The sequence below is a fragment of the Eumetopias jubatus genome, unplaced genomic scaffold, assembly GCF_037043125.1.
Source record: "Eumetopias jubatus isolate StellerSeaLion01/CBP00866 unplaced genomic scaffold, mEumJub1_p1.0 scaffold_14, whole genome shotgun sequence".
NCBI lineage: Eukaryota > Metazoa > Chordata > Mammalia > Carnivora > Otariidae > Eumetopias > Eumetopias jubatus.
Window position 1 is genome coordinate 92,940,328 of NW_028274820.1, and position 19,394 is coordinate 92,959,721.

At 35.9% G+C, this 19,394-nt stretch overlaps 1 protein-coding gene across 4 annotated transcripts in view; it reads left to right on the forward strand.

The window, feature by feature from the left end:
- The window catches only part of AKR1D1 (aldo-keto reductase family 1 member D1), a 41,103-nt gene extending 24,638 nt beyond the window's left edge, over window positions 1-16,465 (forward strand). For all 4 annotated transcript variants that reach the window (XM_028106375.2, XM_028106376.2, XM_088018699.1 and 1 more), the window contains 4 exons: window positions 5,350-5,459; window positions 6,448-6,613; window positions 14,352-14,434; window positions 16,423-16,465. In XM_028106375.2, coding sequence (XP_027962176.1) covers window positions 5,350-5,459; window positions 6,448-6,613; window positions 14,352-14,434; window positions 16,423-16,465 — 402 coding nt within the window. The remainder of the gene's footprint in view (window positions 1-5,349; window positions 5,460-6,447; window positions 6,614-14,351; window positions 14,435-16,422) is intronic.
- Window positions 16,466-19,394: the final 2,929 nt, after the last annotated feature.

The window sequence follows — 19,394 nt, forward strand, 5'->3', positions numbered from 1 at the left end:
TACATATATCTCATCATAAGACCCTGAGAACAAGTCTTGTGACACCTCTCAATTTATGTCTCTTAAAAAAAGATTTGCAAGCTCAAAGCCAAGCAAAAATAATCCAAAAAATTTTTTGAAGAAAAATAATGAGGAGGAACTAGATCTGCCAGATATTAAGATGTACAGAGCACTTAAAATTGTGTAAGATTAGTATGAGAACCAACATACAAATTAATAGAAAATAAAGAAATATCTTAAAACAGGCCCAAGTGTAATAAAAACTTAATGTAGAAACAGTAACACAAACTAATGGCAAAGGGATGAATTTTTCAGTAAATAGTGTGGAGGAAACGGCTAGTTATGTAGAAACAAATACAGAAATTTGCCTTGTGTCCTCTTCCTAGTATCTCTTCAACCGGGAGTTAAAGAAAGAGGAAGTCACTTGTGCATACTACAAAACGATTTTAGTTTTCCAGAGCTATAGAGAGAAGATGAAGCCATGAGGGGCGACTGGGTGGCTCAGTCGGTTAAGCGACTGCCTTCGGCTCCGGTCATGATCCCGGGGTACCGGAATCGAGTCCCGCGTCGGGCTCCCCGCTCAGCGGGGAGTCCGCTTCTCCCCTTGACCCTCCCCCGCCTCATGCTCTCTCTCTCTCTCATTCTCTCTCTCAAATAAGTAAATAAATAAATAAAATATTTTAAAAAAAAGAAAATGAAGCCATGGGAAAATTACAAAAGAAACTGACATATTTAATAGCATAAAAGCATTAAATTCTAAAAATATTAGAAACAAAGAGCAAAAAATGGATAATTATAGTTTAAATAGAATAGAAAAGGGGGATCATAGCCTTATGAGTTAAAAGCCTAATAAAAATTAACGAAAAATTCAAAGATAAAACACTAAGGCTCAACAGAAAAGTGAGCAAAAGAACGGTGAACAGAAATTCGAGAAGACAAATTGCAAGACTAGTGAACATATGAAAAATGCTCAACTGCACTAGTAATTACAGAAATTTAAGTATTATTTCGTATTGTATATCAAATTAGCAAAGCTTTCGTTTTATTTTTTAATATAATGTTCCATATAAGCAAGTGATAAAGTGCTGGAAAGTACAAATTTGTTCAGCCTTACTGGAAAGCAATTTGGCAATAAGTGTCAAGAGCCTTAAAAGATGTTCACAGTCTTATATTCCTAAGAATGTATCCTTGTGAAAAAAAAAATCTGAAAGCCTTTATGTGTGTTTGTCACAGTACTGTTTATAAAGGCCAAAAAAAAAAATGGAAAGGAAACAACACACATATGAAAAATTGGGGGAATATTTAAATAAATTATAAAACTCATGTAATGTAAAATCTTAATAAAAGATTATCTTTTGCTCATTTTTGAGCAAAAGAGCAATGGCCATGATATGAAGGGGAAAAACCAGGATACAAAATGTAATTCAGTATTGATGTGAATATATTATTTTAAAACATGCATAGAAAAAATATTGGAAAGAAATATATCAAAATACTAACTGTGGTTATCTCTGGCTATGAAGGACAAGTGAATTTTGTTTTCTTCTTTATGCTTTTCTGTATTTTCCAAATCTTCTGTCATGAGTATATGTTACTTTTATAATCACAACAAAATACTGTTAAATGGGGATGATGATACTCTCTTCACCCTACTTCATAAAACACTAAGAAGCTACATTAAAATAATATTCTTAGGGTAAATATTCACGTATTGGAGTTATGGTTGACTTGTTTGCTTGATTCATTGTTTTTAGTAACTCAAAACTGTCTTGAGTTAATAACAGAAAGAATGAATTATTACCTATCATGACAATAGCCAGCTAAAATAGAAGTGTTGCTATATTTAGAAGTATTACTTCCTAATCGACACCTAAGCCAACACTATACCATATGCTCTAGGAGCAGATAGCAACAACCCTTGACTTCCTAACTGATCTCAATCTATCCCTTTATTCCTACTCTAACCTCACCAGCACGTCTCTCTCCTGCACCCCCAACAATAATATTTTGTTATAAAAAGTTAAAATGACACATGTTCCTTCTTACAAATATACAAAAGAGGATGGAGATTTTTGACCTCAGAATGAAAAATGGAATAAGAATTTGACAGTGTGAAAAAAAAAGAATTTGACAGTGTGTCTCCTCATGCCAAGGAGGAAATACCCTGATATGCTGGCACAAGAATCATGAATAGCTTCACAAATGTACCCTGCAAGGGAAACAAGACATGTCGGAAAATCATATCCCAAGCTTGTTCATTTGCTTCATGGTGAATATACCAATATTCTAGAGATGGTACAGATCCAAGTGCAGGTCTACTGGCCACCAGCCATTACCCTGTGCCCTGGGTACCTACCTCTACTCCAGAGACACAAAATGAGCACCTTTCCGTGCCCACATTCAAATAGCTTTCAGGCAAGGAACATGATGACATATTGTGGGCCTTATAGAGGGTGGGCATATTTTATATATAAGGAATACATACCTGAAGACCTTGCAAAATTCAAAATTCACATATTTAAAAACTAATTTTCCCATTAGAATAAATCTAAAGTATAATTTGCAGATTTTTATATTTTTTCATAGACTTTATGAACAAGGGCACTCTATACTCATTCTCAGAGCCTGAGCATTCCAAGCTTCCTTAGTACTACCCATGATGTCTATCTAAACAAATGTGTCTCCAGGCTCCATCCCTGGCTTAATCTCTCTGAAAGCCTTCCTGGTGGGCAATTTGTCATGCAGTGTTTTCCCAGCCTGATTCAAAGGAGTCTGTGGATCTACCTCAGGCTATTTAATCTCACACACCTAATTCTACTAACAAATGAAGGGAGGGAGGTGGGGAGAAAGGAAAGATTTTCAAATTCTTCAGTTTTTCCTAACCCTATTCACTATGGCCTAAATCCCAGGTGTCCTGATTTAGGAATCAATAACTATTTTTTGAGTTTGATTTAATGAAATGAAAATTCGACACCGTTTTTTACAGAAAGACACAGGATGGGGTTAATGTCTTCCTTCACAGGTTCTGTCCAACTTAACTTTACCTTGTGAGATTTTGATATCTGAAGTTCTGCACTACCAAATAGTGTTGTAAAAGCCCCAGACATGTCAAGACACTGTCAATGATGTCAATTTTACATAGTAAACAAGAAAAAGTAAAGACTGCCTCTCCACTGGCCCATCCACAAAGGGCTATAACCAGTCCCTAGCAAAGAAGGAAGCAAGCGTGCTTAGATATGCTTCTTCTTGGAAATGAGCAAGTTCCTGGGCAATGATGACATCAAGGTACTGTGACAAGAGAAACCATCACTACCTTCCACCTTAAACTGAGCATCCAGTGCCAGCATACCAAACAAAGATCATTCACTGGCCTGAAATGACCCCACCAAGCTGCAGTCCTTATAAAACCCCTCCTTGTAACAGTCTGCAGCATCAGTAATGCTTCCTAAGATGCTGACTTGGTCCTCTCTGTATCATTATGTTTTCATTCAACAGTCATTGAGCACCTGCCTTATGCCAGGCACTTTGCTAGGTTCTAGGCGTGCATGCATACGTGGCTAAAGACAGACACAACCCTTCCTCTCGGAGCACTAGCTATCTAGTGGGGAGCACACAATAATCAAACAATCACAAAATCTATTGATAATTAGAAACTGAGATAAATGCTCTGAAAAGAAGGACTATGGTTCTCTGTGAGTTCATATGCATTTAGATCTTATTAGCTTATCCACTCCCACCCCCAGAATTTCCCTCACTGGTTGTCCCTTTCGTGATATGCCCTGGAATTTTTACCCAACAACTGTCTAAGCAAAGATTTATATTATATTATTTTAAGTTATGGTGTTGAGTTTATATGTTAACTCAAAAGCTTTTGTCGAGCAGATGTTTCTAGTATGTTGCCCAGTGCAACTCTCTGCGTAGTCCTAAATTTCAGTTCATAGATTCAGTTCAGTCACAGATATGTGCATATCTATTTGTTTTATTTCTAATTGTAATAGCCTTTTTACGCATACCTTTTGTCACAAGCCATATGAAGTCCTTTTTCAAAGGGTAGGTTGTAAAACTGTTTGATGTGTATATAAACACGCACATATATACATACGGATATATACATACATACTTCTACATATTTAATAGGCCAGAGACAAGCAACAGCACACCAATCTGATTAGAAAGGAGTCCTTGTGGGAAAATGAAATGTTGTGTTTGGAATGAACAGGAGGGCATTAAAGTAAGGAATTCATAGTTAGTTTCTAAGTAGTGGAATGACGTGATAAAATACATATTTTGGAGAGACTGGTCTACCAATAATAGACAAGATTGGAATTGAAAAAGTAGAGAGCGATGTTGGAAGTTGGAGAGGGTAAAGGAAGGAAACACTAAGAAGTGTGATTCCTGCCTTATTTTAGTCTGTGTGTTACTTTCTAGAATTATTTAAGAAATGTTCCAAGGAGGAGAAATCCCACAAGTGTTTCTTAGGGTAAGGGAACAAGATTATATCAGGGGAAAAAAAGTATGTCAAGTTAGAGAACAGAAAGAAGACCCACCAGGAAGAGGCTCAGTTTACCTTTGCCACTTCATCAGTAGCATATACTTGTGACTTCTAGAAACAAAACTCATCAAATACTCACTCTTCCAGACAATGAAGATAATAAATATATGTTTCAATTATTTTAATTCAGCCTTGGTTGATTTTAATTTAAAAAGGTAAGAAAAGCATAGGTCAAAAATTACCATAGTGGCTAAGAAGAAACTTTGAGAAGAACTTTGTGACGCAAGTATTTTTAGTGCAGGAACCTTGCCAGTTATAAGATACTAAAGATGAACGTAGGCCTGCACCGGGTGGTGTAAAGAACTCTTGGCCAAAACGACAAAATTCATCTTTAGATTTCATGTTATACATGCTCTACCCCTTGTGAAATTATTCTTAGATACTTGATAGCTACAGAGAGAGAGCTTCTGCAACATGTCATTTCTATTTACCAAGACTGTAATCTGAACCTTGAGACTGTTTTTTTGTTATAGAAAATTGTATTTGCTGGAATGGTGACTGTAAATAATTAAGTTTGTTCCCTCAAAGTTTTAAACTATGATAACTTTACGAAATTGAATTTGCCCCCCACTTATTTTAGAATTACTCCACAGATGGTGAACTCACTAACCTTGTTTTACTTAATCTCACCAATAAACAATGAAAATTTCCTTGTTAGGAACAATATTTAGCATTTGCCTCATTATCCATAATACTTGTAAATGGGTTTTATTGAAAAACTTTTTAAAAACTGTATAAAAACTGCATTCCCTACAAGGTTTTAATTTTGTGCTCTGCTCTCCAATGCAACCATGTAGGTTGAGTGCCATCCATATTTCACCCAGCCAAAACTCTTGAAATTTTGCCAACAACATGACATTGTCATTATTGCATACAGCCCTTTGGGGACCTCTAGGAATCCAAACTGGTAAGCAATGCTGTATGTCTCTTCAGCAGTGTTTCCTTTGATATAGAGTATGAGACTAATGTGAATTATTTGATTGGCATGACTATATGGCTCTGTGATTTTAAGAAAGTAACTTAATCTTTTTGAGCCATTCTCTATATCTACAAGTTGGAGCTAATGAAACCTTCCTCACACAGGTGGTATAAGAATTGATTATACTGTATGTATAAAATTACCTAACAGTGCCTGAAACATAGGAAATGCTCACTAAATGTTAGTTTAGGTATATTTGACAAAGAGTCTTCATGACCATATCCTGAAAATTTAGAATTTTTTGATCTCTGTATTCACTTCTGCTGTGATGTGTTCCACAGACTTAAGTAGAAACTTTTCTACATAAACATGACTCGAAGAGTTGTGCCTCTGTTTCTTCCACTTTGGTTTTCCTGCCTTACCCTGCATGCCTACTTCCAACTCAGTCCTCTCTCTGAAACCCGCAAAGAAATACTATTTACCCTCTGAAAGAGGCAGCTCTATCAATTTGCCTCTCTTTTTTTTTTTTTTTAAAGATTTTATTTATTTGACAGAGAAAGACACAGCGAGGGGAGTGGGAGAGGGAGAATCAGGCTTCCCGCAGAGCAGGGAGCCTGATGCAGGGCTCCATCCCCGGACCCTGGGATCATGACCTGAGCCAAAGGCAGACACTTAAGGACTGAGCCACCCAGGTGCCCCTTCAATTTGCCTCTCTTGATCTTTTCTTTTTATTTATCCATTTATTCATTTTATTGAAATGTGACTGACATATAAAATCTTGATCTTTTCATGCTAAAAGCAACTCTTCAACACTGAGTGCTCTGCACTCTGAGAAATTGGTTACAGGGGACCTCAAGTGTCCTGGTAGGTGACCAGGTGGATGGGGAGACAGAGGAGAAGGGTGATTGACTAACCATCTGTTCTTATTACCTGAGCTAAATATGATGCAGGTTTTGATTTTTTTTTTTTTTTTAAGGGTGAATGTATCTTCCCCACCTTTGCTAAAGGATGAACTTCTAAACGTACTGGGGGAAAAGTACAAGAAGACAGCAGCTCAAATTGTTTTGCGTTTCAACATCCAGAGAGGAGTGGTTGTTATTCCTAAAAGCTTTAACCCTGAAAGGATCAAAGAAAACTTTCAAGTAAGAGAACTGCTTCTGGAAATGTAAAAAGTAGAGTTGTTTTGTTTGTTTGTTTGTTTGAAGAACTTCCAGTTCAGATTAATAAGAAACTTGTAATGCCTTCATATTTTATTTTATACCTGCTTCCCAACCCACACTCTGTATATCTGAATTTGAGACAGTTCCCAGCATTTTGGGGATTGCCTCACTGCTCATACATAACCTAGCTCCCTTATTTCTTCTGTTTCCTTACCTTACCTAGACTCTTGGCACTACCTACTCACTTCTCCACCAGAACAGCAGGAATGGAAGGTATAAAAGGTATAAAATTTGAAACTGATAATAGCAAACTTTCTGCCTCCTTAACGTCTCTGGTAAAAGTTAGGAACAAATTTGGAAATTATTGAAGAAGATCATTCGACTTCATGAGTGCTAATTGCCTTTATTTCCTCAATAAATAATCTGTGATCAGCATCATAACTTACAGGTGAGAAGAGGTCACTAGACAAAGGAGTGATTAGTTTACTCTGCTACTACTCAAGGCTAAACTGCTAGGTAAATACAGCCATAGAAAAGTACCATGCAAAATTAATTACTCATCAGTTAATAATCTCAAAAAGTAAGTTGTTTGTCTCAATAATTTTATTTAAGAAAATATGTAAATAAGTAGTTTAATGAGTTTAATAATCTCAAAAAGTAAGTAAATGAGACAGGATTTATCCCCTCAGATAGGAAAATAATCAGAATATTGAATATGTACAAAAACAGGCACTTTCATATACTCCTGTTAGAAACATTAACTGGTATAAGATTTGAAGGAGCAGGATGTCACTTTTCCAGATCCATCAAAATTCAAGCCCACATATCCATTTGACCCAACAATCTTGATACTATATTTACACATACATGCACACATATATGGATATTTACTAGAGCATGATTTATCATTTTTAAAAAAACTTGGAAACAATCTTCAGTAGAATCTTGTAAAACAAATTATAATATATTTGTACAATGAAATATTATATAGCCTTTTAAAATAATGGGGTGAAAATATAAGTACTGCCACAGGAAGATATTCATGATATTAGACAATTTATCTTCAGAGCTTTTTTGCTACCACATGACAGAATGCAACTCAAACTTACCAAAGAGAGACATGATTTATTGGGCCATATAACTGGAACATCCCATGGATAAATCAGGCATGACTGGGCAGGGGTATTCAAATGATTTATAAAAGGACTGAGTTCCCTTCCTCCCTCCACACTCCCCTCTTCCCCCTCAACCTTCTCTGTCTCTACATGGTGGCACAAACAGTCCCTGACAGCTCCAGGCTAATCTATTACTCATACTCAGTGAAGATGATCACAGGTAAAGGCTTCTGCGAGGATCTCTATCAATCCCTGATTGTCCCTTTGTGGGTCATGCACCACTCCCACATTAATCACCGTATCCAGTAAGATACTTTGATTGGCCCCCTGGGCTACAACCGTATTCCTGTGCTGGAAATGAATTCATGTGACAAACAGCGCTCCTAGATGGTGGAAGATAAGTTCATAAGAGGAAAGAGCGGATTCTGTTATTAGCAAAAAGAGGAAAGATTGATAAACAGTTATACCACTACGGACAGCATTTTAACATTTAACAAAATACCTCTTACTAAAAGGGGTTGACACTGTTTTCAGCCATCTTAAAAGAATAAGCTGTCTAGACAGCTAATGTGTTAGTTCATCAAAAATTAAGACAAGTTTTGATGCACCTGAAACAAATATTTTCATGCATTCAAAATTTTACTGTTCAGAAAATGAGAGTGGTTACTAGTGGTCTGTGCAATGGAAGGTTAAAGCCTTTGGACTTTATGTTATTTAGTGAATCACAACTTTGTAGTAAAGGTACAATCTCCTAAATCATTCTCCTAAAAATTTTATCACAACTCTTTCTGTTATAGTCATATAGTCAGTATATTTCCATAGTCCTGATAATAAGGAAATGGAGTTCAGAGGTTCACATACCACAAGAAAATATGAAAGAGATAAAAATCTATAAGGAAAATGACAGTGGAAATCACAGCTAATTTCCACTCTATAGGGTTTAGACTTGCCCTGTAGCCACAAATTTTGCTGGGTATTAAAACCAAGAATTGACAAAATAGAAAATTATTTTCTTTTAGAACTAAGGTAAAGTAAACCTTTAAAAGTATTTTAAAAGAATGGGGAATGTCCACAAAACATAAAGGGTAAAGGGGAAATTAAATATGTTTACAATAAAGGAAAAAAAAGTCATAGAAATAAAAATCATGTAACAAAAAGTTAAATCATAAATTAAAAACAAAAGCTATATAAAATTCAAGGTAAGAATGAAGAAAATTAAAAAGCAGGATATTTTTAACATTAAAACAACAAAAAATCAAATTTTACCACTCACTATCTGCCTTGTTGCCATCATCCACTGACCCCCATTCCTTGAAGGTTACTCACTTTCCCTCTTTCCAAAACTCTCCCCGTCACAATTCTTAGTGAATTCAACATACATATGGATAGTCCTTCCAATAACCTGGCCTGATAGTTCTTTAACCTCTTCTCCCACAATGATCTTGTCCTATATATTTCATCCACTATTCCCATTATTATTCCTTGGAAACTGCAGTTATTAATACCTAATAACCCTTTCATACCCCTCAAAAATTCCCCTCTCTCTCCTGCGTTCTCTCTCCACTACATAACTCCCATCAACATACAAAAATGCTGTAACCTCCAGTCTTAAAAGGTAAAATCCAATCTAGACGTTCTTCTCCAGCTATTATCCAGTTCTTTCTTTCTGTTTACAACAGACCCTTAAAAGAGAATTCTGTTCTCACTACCTCCAAGTCCCTTTCCCCCACTCTCCTTTAAACCCATTGAAACTGAGGTTGCACCCTGACACAGCTCTTGTCAAGTTCACCAATGACCTCCACCTTGCTAGAGCCAATAATCACTTCTCTGTCCTTGTTCTAGTAGATCTTCCAACAGCATTGAATACGGTTAACACTTTCTCTTTCTTGAAATCTTTACTATAAGAGAAGCAGATTGGGGCAGTGGGGGCAGAATATCAGGTACTCAGCTATGAGTAAGTGAATAACTTAGGATAATTTGTGTCATAAAAAAATGAAAATCAATCCACATAAAATAAAGAAAAACATTGCATAGAAAGAATGGAGGGAGGGAGGAAGAATGTGGAAGTTTACCTTAAAATTAAAACCGAGGTCTTGATCTCAGGGTCATGAATTCAAGCCCTATATTGGGCTCTATGCTGGGTGTGGAGCCTACTTAAAAAAAAAAAAATTAGAAAATTATGAAATAATTTTAGTTATTTTATAGTCAACAAAATTTAGGTTACGATTGTATATGTGTACTAAATCTTAGAAGAAACTTAAAAATATGCTTGACAAAATTGCATGATAACAGAATGTGACGCTCTCTACTTCAGAAAGGTTTTTGCTAAGGGATCATAAAAAGAATAATGCTGGTAAAATTTCACAGAACTTCATCTGAAGATTATAAATCCTTTGATTTTTTTTCAAATCACACTCTTGATACATCTACTGAAGTAGACTTTAAATGCATCAGATTCCATCTGAAAAACATTTTGCCTATAATTGAAGCAAACCAAGATCACTTTCATTGACTTCATGAAATCCTGCATCTTTGGCAAGATTTACAACTTCACTTTACATTATATATTCACTGGAGTCAGAAAATGAATCACCAATACTTAAAAAGTGGACCTAATGTTAAGCAAAAAGAAAGTTTGAGTAAGGATTTATTTTATAAGTGATTGGTCATTCATGACTGTTTCCATGTAATGCAAAGTTTTGATTCACAATCTCATAAACTCAATATTTGAATAATAATCAAAGAAAAGCACTCCCTGAAAAGAGCACTTGGACACAACCCATGGGGGAATGATTAGGTAAATAGTGTTACAGCTATACTATGAATGCAGTGATTAAATTAAAGTCAGTATTTTGTCAGAAAAGATCACCAAGACATATTCTATGAATGAAAGAAAGTTGCAGAATAATAAAAATACGATACAATTGTTGCATTTTGTTCTTGGTGTGTTGGATGTTTGGAAGGAATGTTTGGGAAGAAGAATAGGATTGGAGTGGTGGGTAACAAGAGGGCCTTTCATTTATTATTCTGTGCAAGTCCATAGACTTCTGTAGTGTTTTAATTCTCACAAAAAAGCATATATTTATGTATCACTTATATAATTAAAATTTATAAATATAAATTACTAAAATAAAAGTTAAGGGATTACAAGTTAAAACAATACAGTAAAAGATCATTATAGATAAACCAAGTGCTAAAAATGTAAATAAGCTAAAATAAAATATTAAAATGTTAATAAAGGACAATTATAAAACCAGAGTATAAAATGTACAAGCTAAGAAAAAATAATGAAAATGTAATAGATTTAAAAGGTAGAAAACATATTAAAAATGATGAGAGAAATGATTAAAAGAATAAAACAAAGCAAATTAAAAGTTAAAAAAATGCATAAGCAAATTTAGAGACTAGGGAATATTTTTAAAAACAAGTGCACAAAGGCCATAGTCCAAAATCAGAGGTTTAGCTTCTCATCCAGAAACAATAAAAAATTCTTCACTCTTGGAATTTTAGGTGTCCTGAACATATGTTGTTGCAGTGCATTTGGAATGTCCTGCAAGAAAGCCCTAGCAGGAGTGTCTCAAAGACAAAGAGCAGAACAGAAGAACCCCAATTCTGCATGGGGATGTGGCCCCCCAGCACCAGCCCAACTTCTCTCACATTTGCAGATATTCATAATTTTATTTTTTGATTTATTTTTATTTTTAATTAATTTATTTATTTAAATTCAATTAACCAACATATAGTACATCATTAATATTCATAAATTTTTGACATAAAAATCTTTTATGTGTATATCACTAATAATGGAGCTTCAACATAAATGAAGAACTAAAAGGAAATATCTGACAGAACTGAAAGAAACTAACAATTATTTTTTGTATCAATTTTTTATTGACATTCTAGTTAGTTAACATATGGTGTAATATTGGTTTCAGGAGTAGAATTTAGGGATTCATCACTCATAACACCCAGGGTTCATTACAAGTGCCCTCCTTAATGCCCATCACCCATTTAGCCCATCCCCCACCCACCTCCCCTCCAACAACCCTCAGTTTGTTCTCTATGGTAAAGAGTCTCTTATGGTTTACTTCCCTCTCTCTTTTTCTTTTCCATCCCCTATACTCATCTATTTTGTTTCTTAAATTCCACATATGAGTAAGTCATTTGGTATTTGTCTTTCTCTGACTTATTTCGCTTAGCATAATACTCTCTAGCTCCATACACGTTATAGCAAAAGGAGAGATTCATTGTTTCTTATGGCTGAGTAATATTCCATTGTATGTATATATACCACATTTTTTTTTTCCCATTCATCAGTTGATGGACATTTGGGCTCCTTCCGTATCTTGGCTATTGTTGATAATGCTGCTCTAAACATCAGGATGCATGTATCCCTTCAAATCAGTATTTTTGTATCCTTTAGGTAAGTATCTAGCAGTGTAATTGCTGGATCATAGGGTAATTGTATTTTTAAATTTTTGAGGAACCTCCACACTGTTTTCCAGTGGCTGCACTAGCATTCCCACCAACAGTGTAGGAGGGTTCCCCTTTTTCCACGTCCTCGCCAACACCTGTTGTTTCCTGACTTGTTAATTTTAGCTATTCTGACTGGTGTGACGTGGTATCACATTGTGGTTTTGATTTGTATTTCCCTGCTGATGAGTGATGTTGAGCATCTTTTCATGTGACAGTTGGCCATCTGTATGTCTTCTTTGGAAAAATGTCTGTTCTTGTCTTCTGCCCATTTTTTAACTGGGGATTATTTGTTTAGGTGTTGAGGCCTTTATATATTTTGGATACTAACCCTTTATCAGATATGTCATTTGCACGTATCTTCTCCCATTTTATAGGCTGCCTTTTAGTTACATTGATTGTTTCCTTCAATGTGCAGAAGTTTTTATCTTGATAAAGTTCCAATAGTTCATTTTTGCTTTTGTTTCCCTTGCCTCTGACAACATATCTAGAAAGAAGTTGCTATGGCCAATGTCAGAAAGGTTACTGCCTGTGTTCTAAGATTTTGATGGTTTCCTGTCTCACACTTAGGTCTTTCATCCATTTTGAATTTATTTTGTGTATGGTGTAAAAAAGTGGTCCAACAAAACACCATTTGTTGAAGAGATGATCTTTTTTCATTGGATATTCTTTCCTGCTTTGTTGAAGATTAGTTGACCGTATAGTTGTGGGCTCATTTCTGCGTTTCATTGATCTATGTGTCTGTTTTTGTGCCAGTACCATACTGTTTTGATCACTATAGTTTTGTAATATATCTTGAATTCCTGAATTGTGATGCCCTCAGCTTTGCTTTTCTTTTTCAGGTTTGCTTTGGCTATTCAGGATCTTTTTTTTTTTTTTTTAATTTGGGGTCTTTTGTGTTTCCATACAAATTTAAGTATTATTTGTTCTAGTTCTGTGGAAAATTATATATTAATAGGGATTGCATGGAATGTATAGATTGCTTTGGGTGGATTAAACATTTTAATAATACTTGTTCTTCCAATCCATGAGCACAGAATGTTTTTCCATTTCTTTGTGTCATCCTCAATTTCTTTCTTACGTGTTCTCCAGTTTTCAGACTACAGATCTTTTCCCTCTCTGGTTAGGTTTATTCCTAGGTGTCTTATGGTTTTGGGTGCAATTGTAAATGGGATTGATTCCTTGATTTCTCTTTCTGCTGCTTCATTATTGGTGTATAAAAATGCAACAGATTTCTGGGGCGCCTGAATGGCTCAGTTGGTTAAGCGCCTGACTCTTAGTTTTGGCTTAGGTCGTGATCTCAGGGTCATGAGATCAAGCTGGCCTTAGGCTCCTCACTCAGCACAGTCTACTTGTCCTTCTCCCTCTGTTCCTCACCCCCACTCACGCTCTCTCTCTCAAATAAATAAAATCTTAAAAATAAAATAAAATCAAAAGAAAAAAGAAATATAACAGATTTCTGTACATTGATTTTGTATCCTGTGACTTTGCTGAATTCATGTATCAGTTCTAGCAATTTTTTGGTGGAGTCTTTTGGGTTTTCTACATAGAGTATCATGTTGTCTGCAAACGGTGAAAATTTGATCTCTTCCTTGCCAGTCTGGGTGCCTTTTATTTCCTTTTGTTATCTGATTGCTGAAGCTAGGACTTCCACTACTATGTTAAATAACAATGGTGAGAGTGGACATCCCTGTCTTTTTCCTGACTGTAGAGGAAAAGCTCTCAGTTTTTCCTCATTGAGGATGATACATTAGCTGTGGGTTTTTTGTATATGGCCTTTATGATATTGAGGTATGTTCCCTCTATCCCTATTTTGTTGAGGGTTTTTATCAAGAAAGGATGCTGTACTTTGTCAAATGCTTTTTCTGCATCTATTGAAAGGATCATATGGTTCTTATCCTTTCTTTTATTAATGTGGTACATCACATCGATTGATTTGTGAATATTGAACTACCCTTGCAGCCCAGGAATAAATCCCACTTGGTCATGGTGAATAATTCTTTTAAACATGTTCATAAAAAAAAAGAATGCTCATAAATTTTTAAAGGGTTCCTGCTGCTGGTCCCATTCCCTGATCCCAGGCTTGACCCATTTTCTACCTTCAATAATGTCTTTTATTTCTGTTATTTCAGATCTTTGACTTTTCTCTCACTGAAGAAGAAATGAAGGACATTGAGGCCTTGAATAAAAATGTCCGCTTTGTGGAGATGCTCATGTGAGTATGGGGGGACCATTCACCAAGTACTGCCCAGGGGTATTGGATTATCCTAGGGCCATAGAAATCACAAGGGTAAAGGCCAGTAGGCAGCATGTTCTGAGTATTAAACAGGTCTGGGTAAATTACATTTACTCCAGGAACTTCCTATAAGCTACAGTTTTATTAAAAATATTTCTGGCATTTATGACATCTCATGACTTAGGTTAGAGAATGGCAGGCTAAATACCTGATGAGAATTAAGTCATAGTGTATATATGTTAATACAACAGCAACACAAATATTCTAGCCTATTTATTTTTTCCTAAAAGTCAAAGTGATGCACAATTTAGAGCAAAGTTATTAACAAAAAAGAAAGAGACATGGGAACATAGTAGAAAGAATACCACATTAGAAGCTAAGAACCTAGGGCTATAGGCAAATGCTTACCTGTAAGATTGTGGAGCTTCTAACTTCACCTATTAGCTGACTTCCCACAAGCAAAATTCCTTACACTCCTTCAAAATGTTGCTAAATTTGGCTAATCAATTGAAGTAGCCCTTTATTCTCTAAATAGTATAGGGCCTTTAAAATAACAAAAGACTACAGTTCATACATATATGGTTCTCATATATATATATATATGTATATATACACATTTTTTCTTTTTATTCATTACTATTTCCAGTTCTTGAAATCACCTGGATAGTAATCTGTTTGTAATCTCCTCTCTAAGAGAGCATTTGGAAAATGCTCATTAGGGTAGTTAATATAGTTTGAACATTTATTTTATTGTTCCCACTATTTCTCATTAGTCAAAAAGCACACTGACTATGCTAATATTGAATTTCTGAATCAATTTCTGAATTAATACAACAGCCTCCTAATGTGAATTTTCCAGGGCAAAACATTATTTGACATCAAAAGGTATCACCTAGCCTTGGAAATAAAAAGGTAAACACAAACACAGACCTAACCAACACTTACTGGTTAATTAATAGCTCTTGAAGATGAGCTATTACTATTGAATAAATATCATTAAATTAAGAAGAGATAGTAAGAGACAGTCAAACCACTAATGTACTGATTTTTTTTACAGCTAGTTGGTGACAATATTTAGTTTGAAATTTGACATATTTAATACCTAATTACCACAACACTGGGAAAATAACTCATAGGAAATAACTAGAAAAATCAGCAAGGAGAAACAAACAGTAGGCTTCATTTATCAAAAAAAAAAAAAAAACTGTACCATTTAGGAATGGTAGGCCATGATTCTTCTCTGTTTTTCATCCAGTTGATCTTTGACATTGAAAAGCCTTTATTTATTTTGTATTTTAATTTAAAGCTCATAATACTTGCAGAGAACTGAATCTTAGACATGGTCCATGGCAGGTACAACCCACGCCAATCCTTTCTTATTGACTGTTCCATCACTGTTGTTTAAGGGATAGGTTCATTATCATCATCATTATTATGGAAACTTACTTCACTGATCACCTTTCTAGATCTCAGACTTTCAGTTCGCAGGAGGTCCAGTGAGAAGGGCAGGTAAAAACTCCGAGAAGAGAGTGATAATGATGGGTAATAGAAATTTGAAGAGAAATGCTTATGTGGATCATTGACATGGAAGGCAGCCTGTGTCAAAACAGCAGAGGGGAGGAAGGAATTGAGAAAGGGCATGAAAAACCACAAACAGGCATTGCTCTCACCTCATGTGCTTTGGTTCTGAGCAAAATCTTGATAGAGAGGTCTTCCAACACACACACACACACACACACACACACACACACACACACACACACACACACACGCTTACCGGAGGGTGTTGTCTAGGGCTTCAATAAGAGACACTGGCTTGAGGGAAAACAGAGGAGATAGGGTGAGAAACAGGGAATGAATAAGGGAGAGAGGGAGGGATCAGTGAAATTGTTGAAGGAGGCTAGTAACACATACAGCTGTGCAACATTTGCAGTGAAATTTTTCCCTTTGGGGAATTGTTTTGACAGGTGGTGTGATCATCCCGAATACCCATTTCATGATGAATACTGACTTCATAATGCTCCTGAACTGATTTTTCCCTCCCATGCATGCCAGAACCTTGGGCTGGGTGGTTCCCCCAGAGGAAGAAATTTAAAAAGTTTTACTATCTTTAGATAAAGTGGTGATGTTAACATGCTTAAGTTTGACTTTGCCTTAAGTATATGAAGAAAAAAATATGTTTAAATATGAAGAAAAAAATATGTTTAAATCTGTTGAAATAATTGTTTGGAAACTATAAGCTAATATTTTATTGGATCAAGGTCTTTTGGGTTCCAGACAGAAAAACATTAGGCTTTAGAAAAGACTACAGAGGCAATATATGAAGATAAATAACTCATAAATGTGAGCACTGCCATTGGTAGTCTGAGTTCCTTACTTTAGCAGTTAACAGGGCAACAAAGAGGGTGGTGAGCTAGTGCATGCCAGTGTTGGCAGTGACTTTGATGATTTGGACCATCGATTATAACACAGACACAGTCAAGATAAGATCCACACATGCATTATTAAGAAGGAAGTGATTTGCTGCACCCTGTGTAAAGAGAAAGGGCTAAGCATAGAAAAGTCTTAAAATAGAGCTAATTAAACACCACAGTGGTCAGCATAGACATAATGATTTGGTTGTTGTTTTTTCCATCCAATGTGGGTTCATTTAGCTTTTACCTAGTTTGAGGGATGGCTAATTGCTGGTTCTCTCTTGCATGCTTTCAAGGGCCTGAGAATGAACATAACTGGTGATCCATTCTTATACTGCGTATCACTCTTGGCCTACTCCTCATACATCCACCATTATGTGAAGTAGCTTGAGACAGTCAACAGACACAAAACCCTGAATCATAAAATAATCCAAAGATGACTATTTTTTAAGTAGGCTCCATGCTGGGAAACCAGAACTCATGACCCTGAGATCAAGAACTGAGCTGAAGGGCGCCTGGGTGGCTCAGTTGGTTAAGCAACTGCTTTCAGCTCAGGTCATGATCCTGGAGTCCCGGGATCGAGTACCACATCGGGCTCCCTGCTCAGCAGGGAGTCTGCTTCTCCCTCTGACCCTCTTCCCTCTCGTGCTGTCTCTCATTCTCTGTTTCTCAAATAAATAAATAAAATCTTAAAAAAAAAAAGAACTGAGCTGAAATCAAGTCAGATGTTTAACTGACTGAGCCACCCAGGTGCCCCCAAAGATGACTATTTTAAAAGAAGGCATTTAAAAAGGAGGCTTCAGGGGTCCCTAGCTGGCTCATTCAGTGGAGCATGTGACTCTTAATCTCAGGGTTGTGAGTTCAAGCCTCATGCTGGGTGTAGAGATTACTTAAAATCTTTAAAAAAAAAAAATTAAAATTAAAAAGAGGCTTCATAAAATTATTATACTTAGGACTTTGAAAGTGTTATTGGGATAACTGTGAATTTCAAGAAAGTAGCAAGTTTGAAAGAACACTGGTGATATTACTATATGTAAATTTTTAATTTTTAAGTAAGAACATTATTAGAATTATTCAGTAGAGATATACCAATTGTCAATTCAACTGGAGCAATGTATTTTTTATTCATATTAAGTCATTTTCATTGGGCAAGAGAGTTCTTCAAAAATTATGTCTTTCCAAGACCAATTGCTTACAGATAATCTTTAGTGACCTGAAAACATACATTTCTGAGAAATCAGCACTTTAAGAAAATTTGATCTCACTGTATCCACTGATGCTAATGTAATGCTCTTCTATGGAAAATATTTTGTTTACAAGAAATAATAAAATGTGATGATTTATTGAACCACTTGAATCTCCATTTTGTTGCTAAAGGTAGAGGGAGGGGAAGAACAATCTGAATTCAATTCAATTAAAACACTTTTGATTAAGTTCTTACTGTATATTTAGCACTGGTAAAAGGGAAGAAAAAGGGGGTATCATAGTACAAGAACAGAAACTTAAGCCCTGTTCCCTGTTATCAAACTTCTTCAACGTATTTCAGGGGGCTGGTGTGGAGGAGGGACCATACATTTCAAACCATTTTTAAAAGACAGTCATTGGGAAAGAGTCCTACCATTTTTAAGGGGAGGAATATTTCTAAAGATTAGAGGAGGGGAACCCTATCTTAGTTATACAGAGATGAGGGGGAAAGAGTTGAAGACAGAAAACAGGAAGTCCAGGAAAGAGTGACAGTCTGATATGAGCTTCTGCATTTCACCTCTCCCTCTGCTCACACCCCTCACAAGCTTCCCATCTATTTTGGGATGAATTATGTCCTCCCACCCCCAAATTCAAACCTTAAAGTCCTAGCGCCTAGCACCTCAGAATGTGACCTTATTTGGAAATAGGGTCATTGCAGGTCATTGCATATATAATTCATTAAGATGAGGTCATAATGGAGTAGGGTGACTCCAAATCCAGTAAGACTGGTGCCTTATAAAAAGGGGAAATTTGGACACTAACAACATATAGGGAGAACACCATGTACAGATCAAGACAGAGATCAGAGTGATGCTTTAAATTATTTGTTCCTTATATAAAACAATAACATAAAGGAACTCATTGATAATAATACAATAACAGTAGGAGACTTTAACACACCATTTACACCAATGGACAGATCATCTAAGCAGAAAATCAACAAGGAAACAATGGCTTTGAATGACACACTGGACCAAATAGGCTTAACAGATATATTTAGTACACTCTCTCCTAAAGCAGCAAAGTACACATTCTTTTCACATGCACATGGGACATTCTCCAGAATAGATCATGTACTAGGTCACAAATCAGGTCTTAACAAGTACAAAAAGATTAAGATCATACCATGCAACTTTTCTGACCACAACACTATGAAATTTGAAGTCAACCACAAGAAAAAATTTGGAAAGACCACAAATACTTGGAGGTTAAAGAACATCCTACTGCGGGGGGTGGAGCAAGATGGCGGAGGAGTAGGAGAACTGGATTTCGTCTGGTCT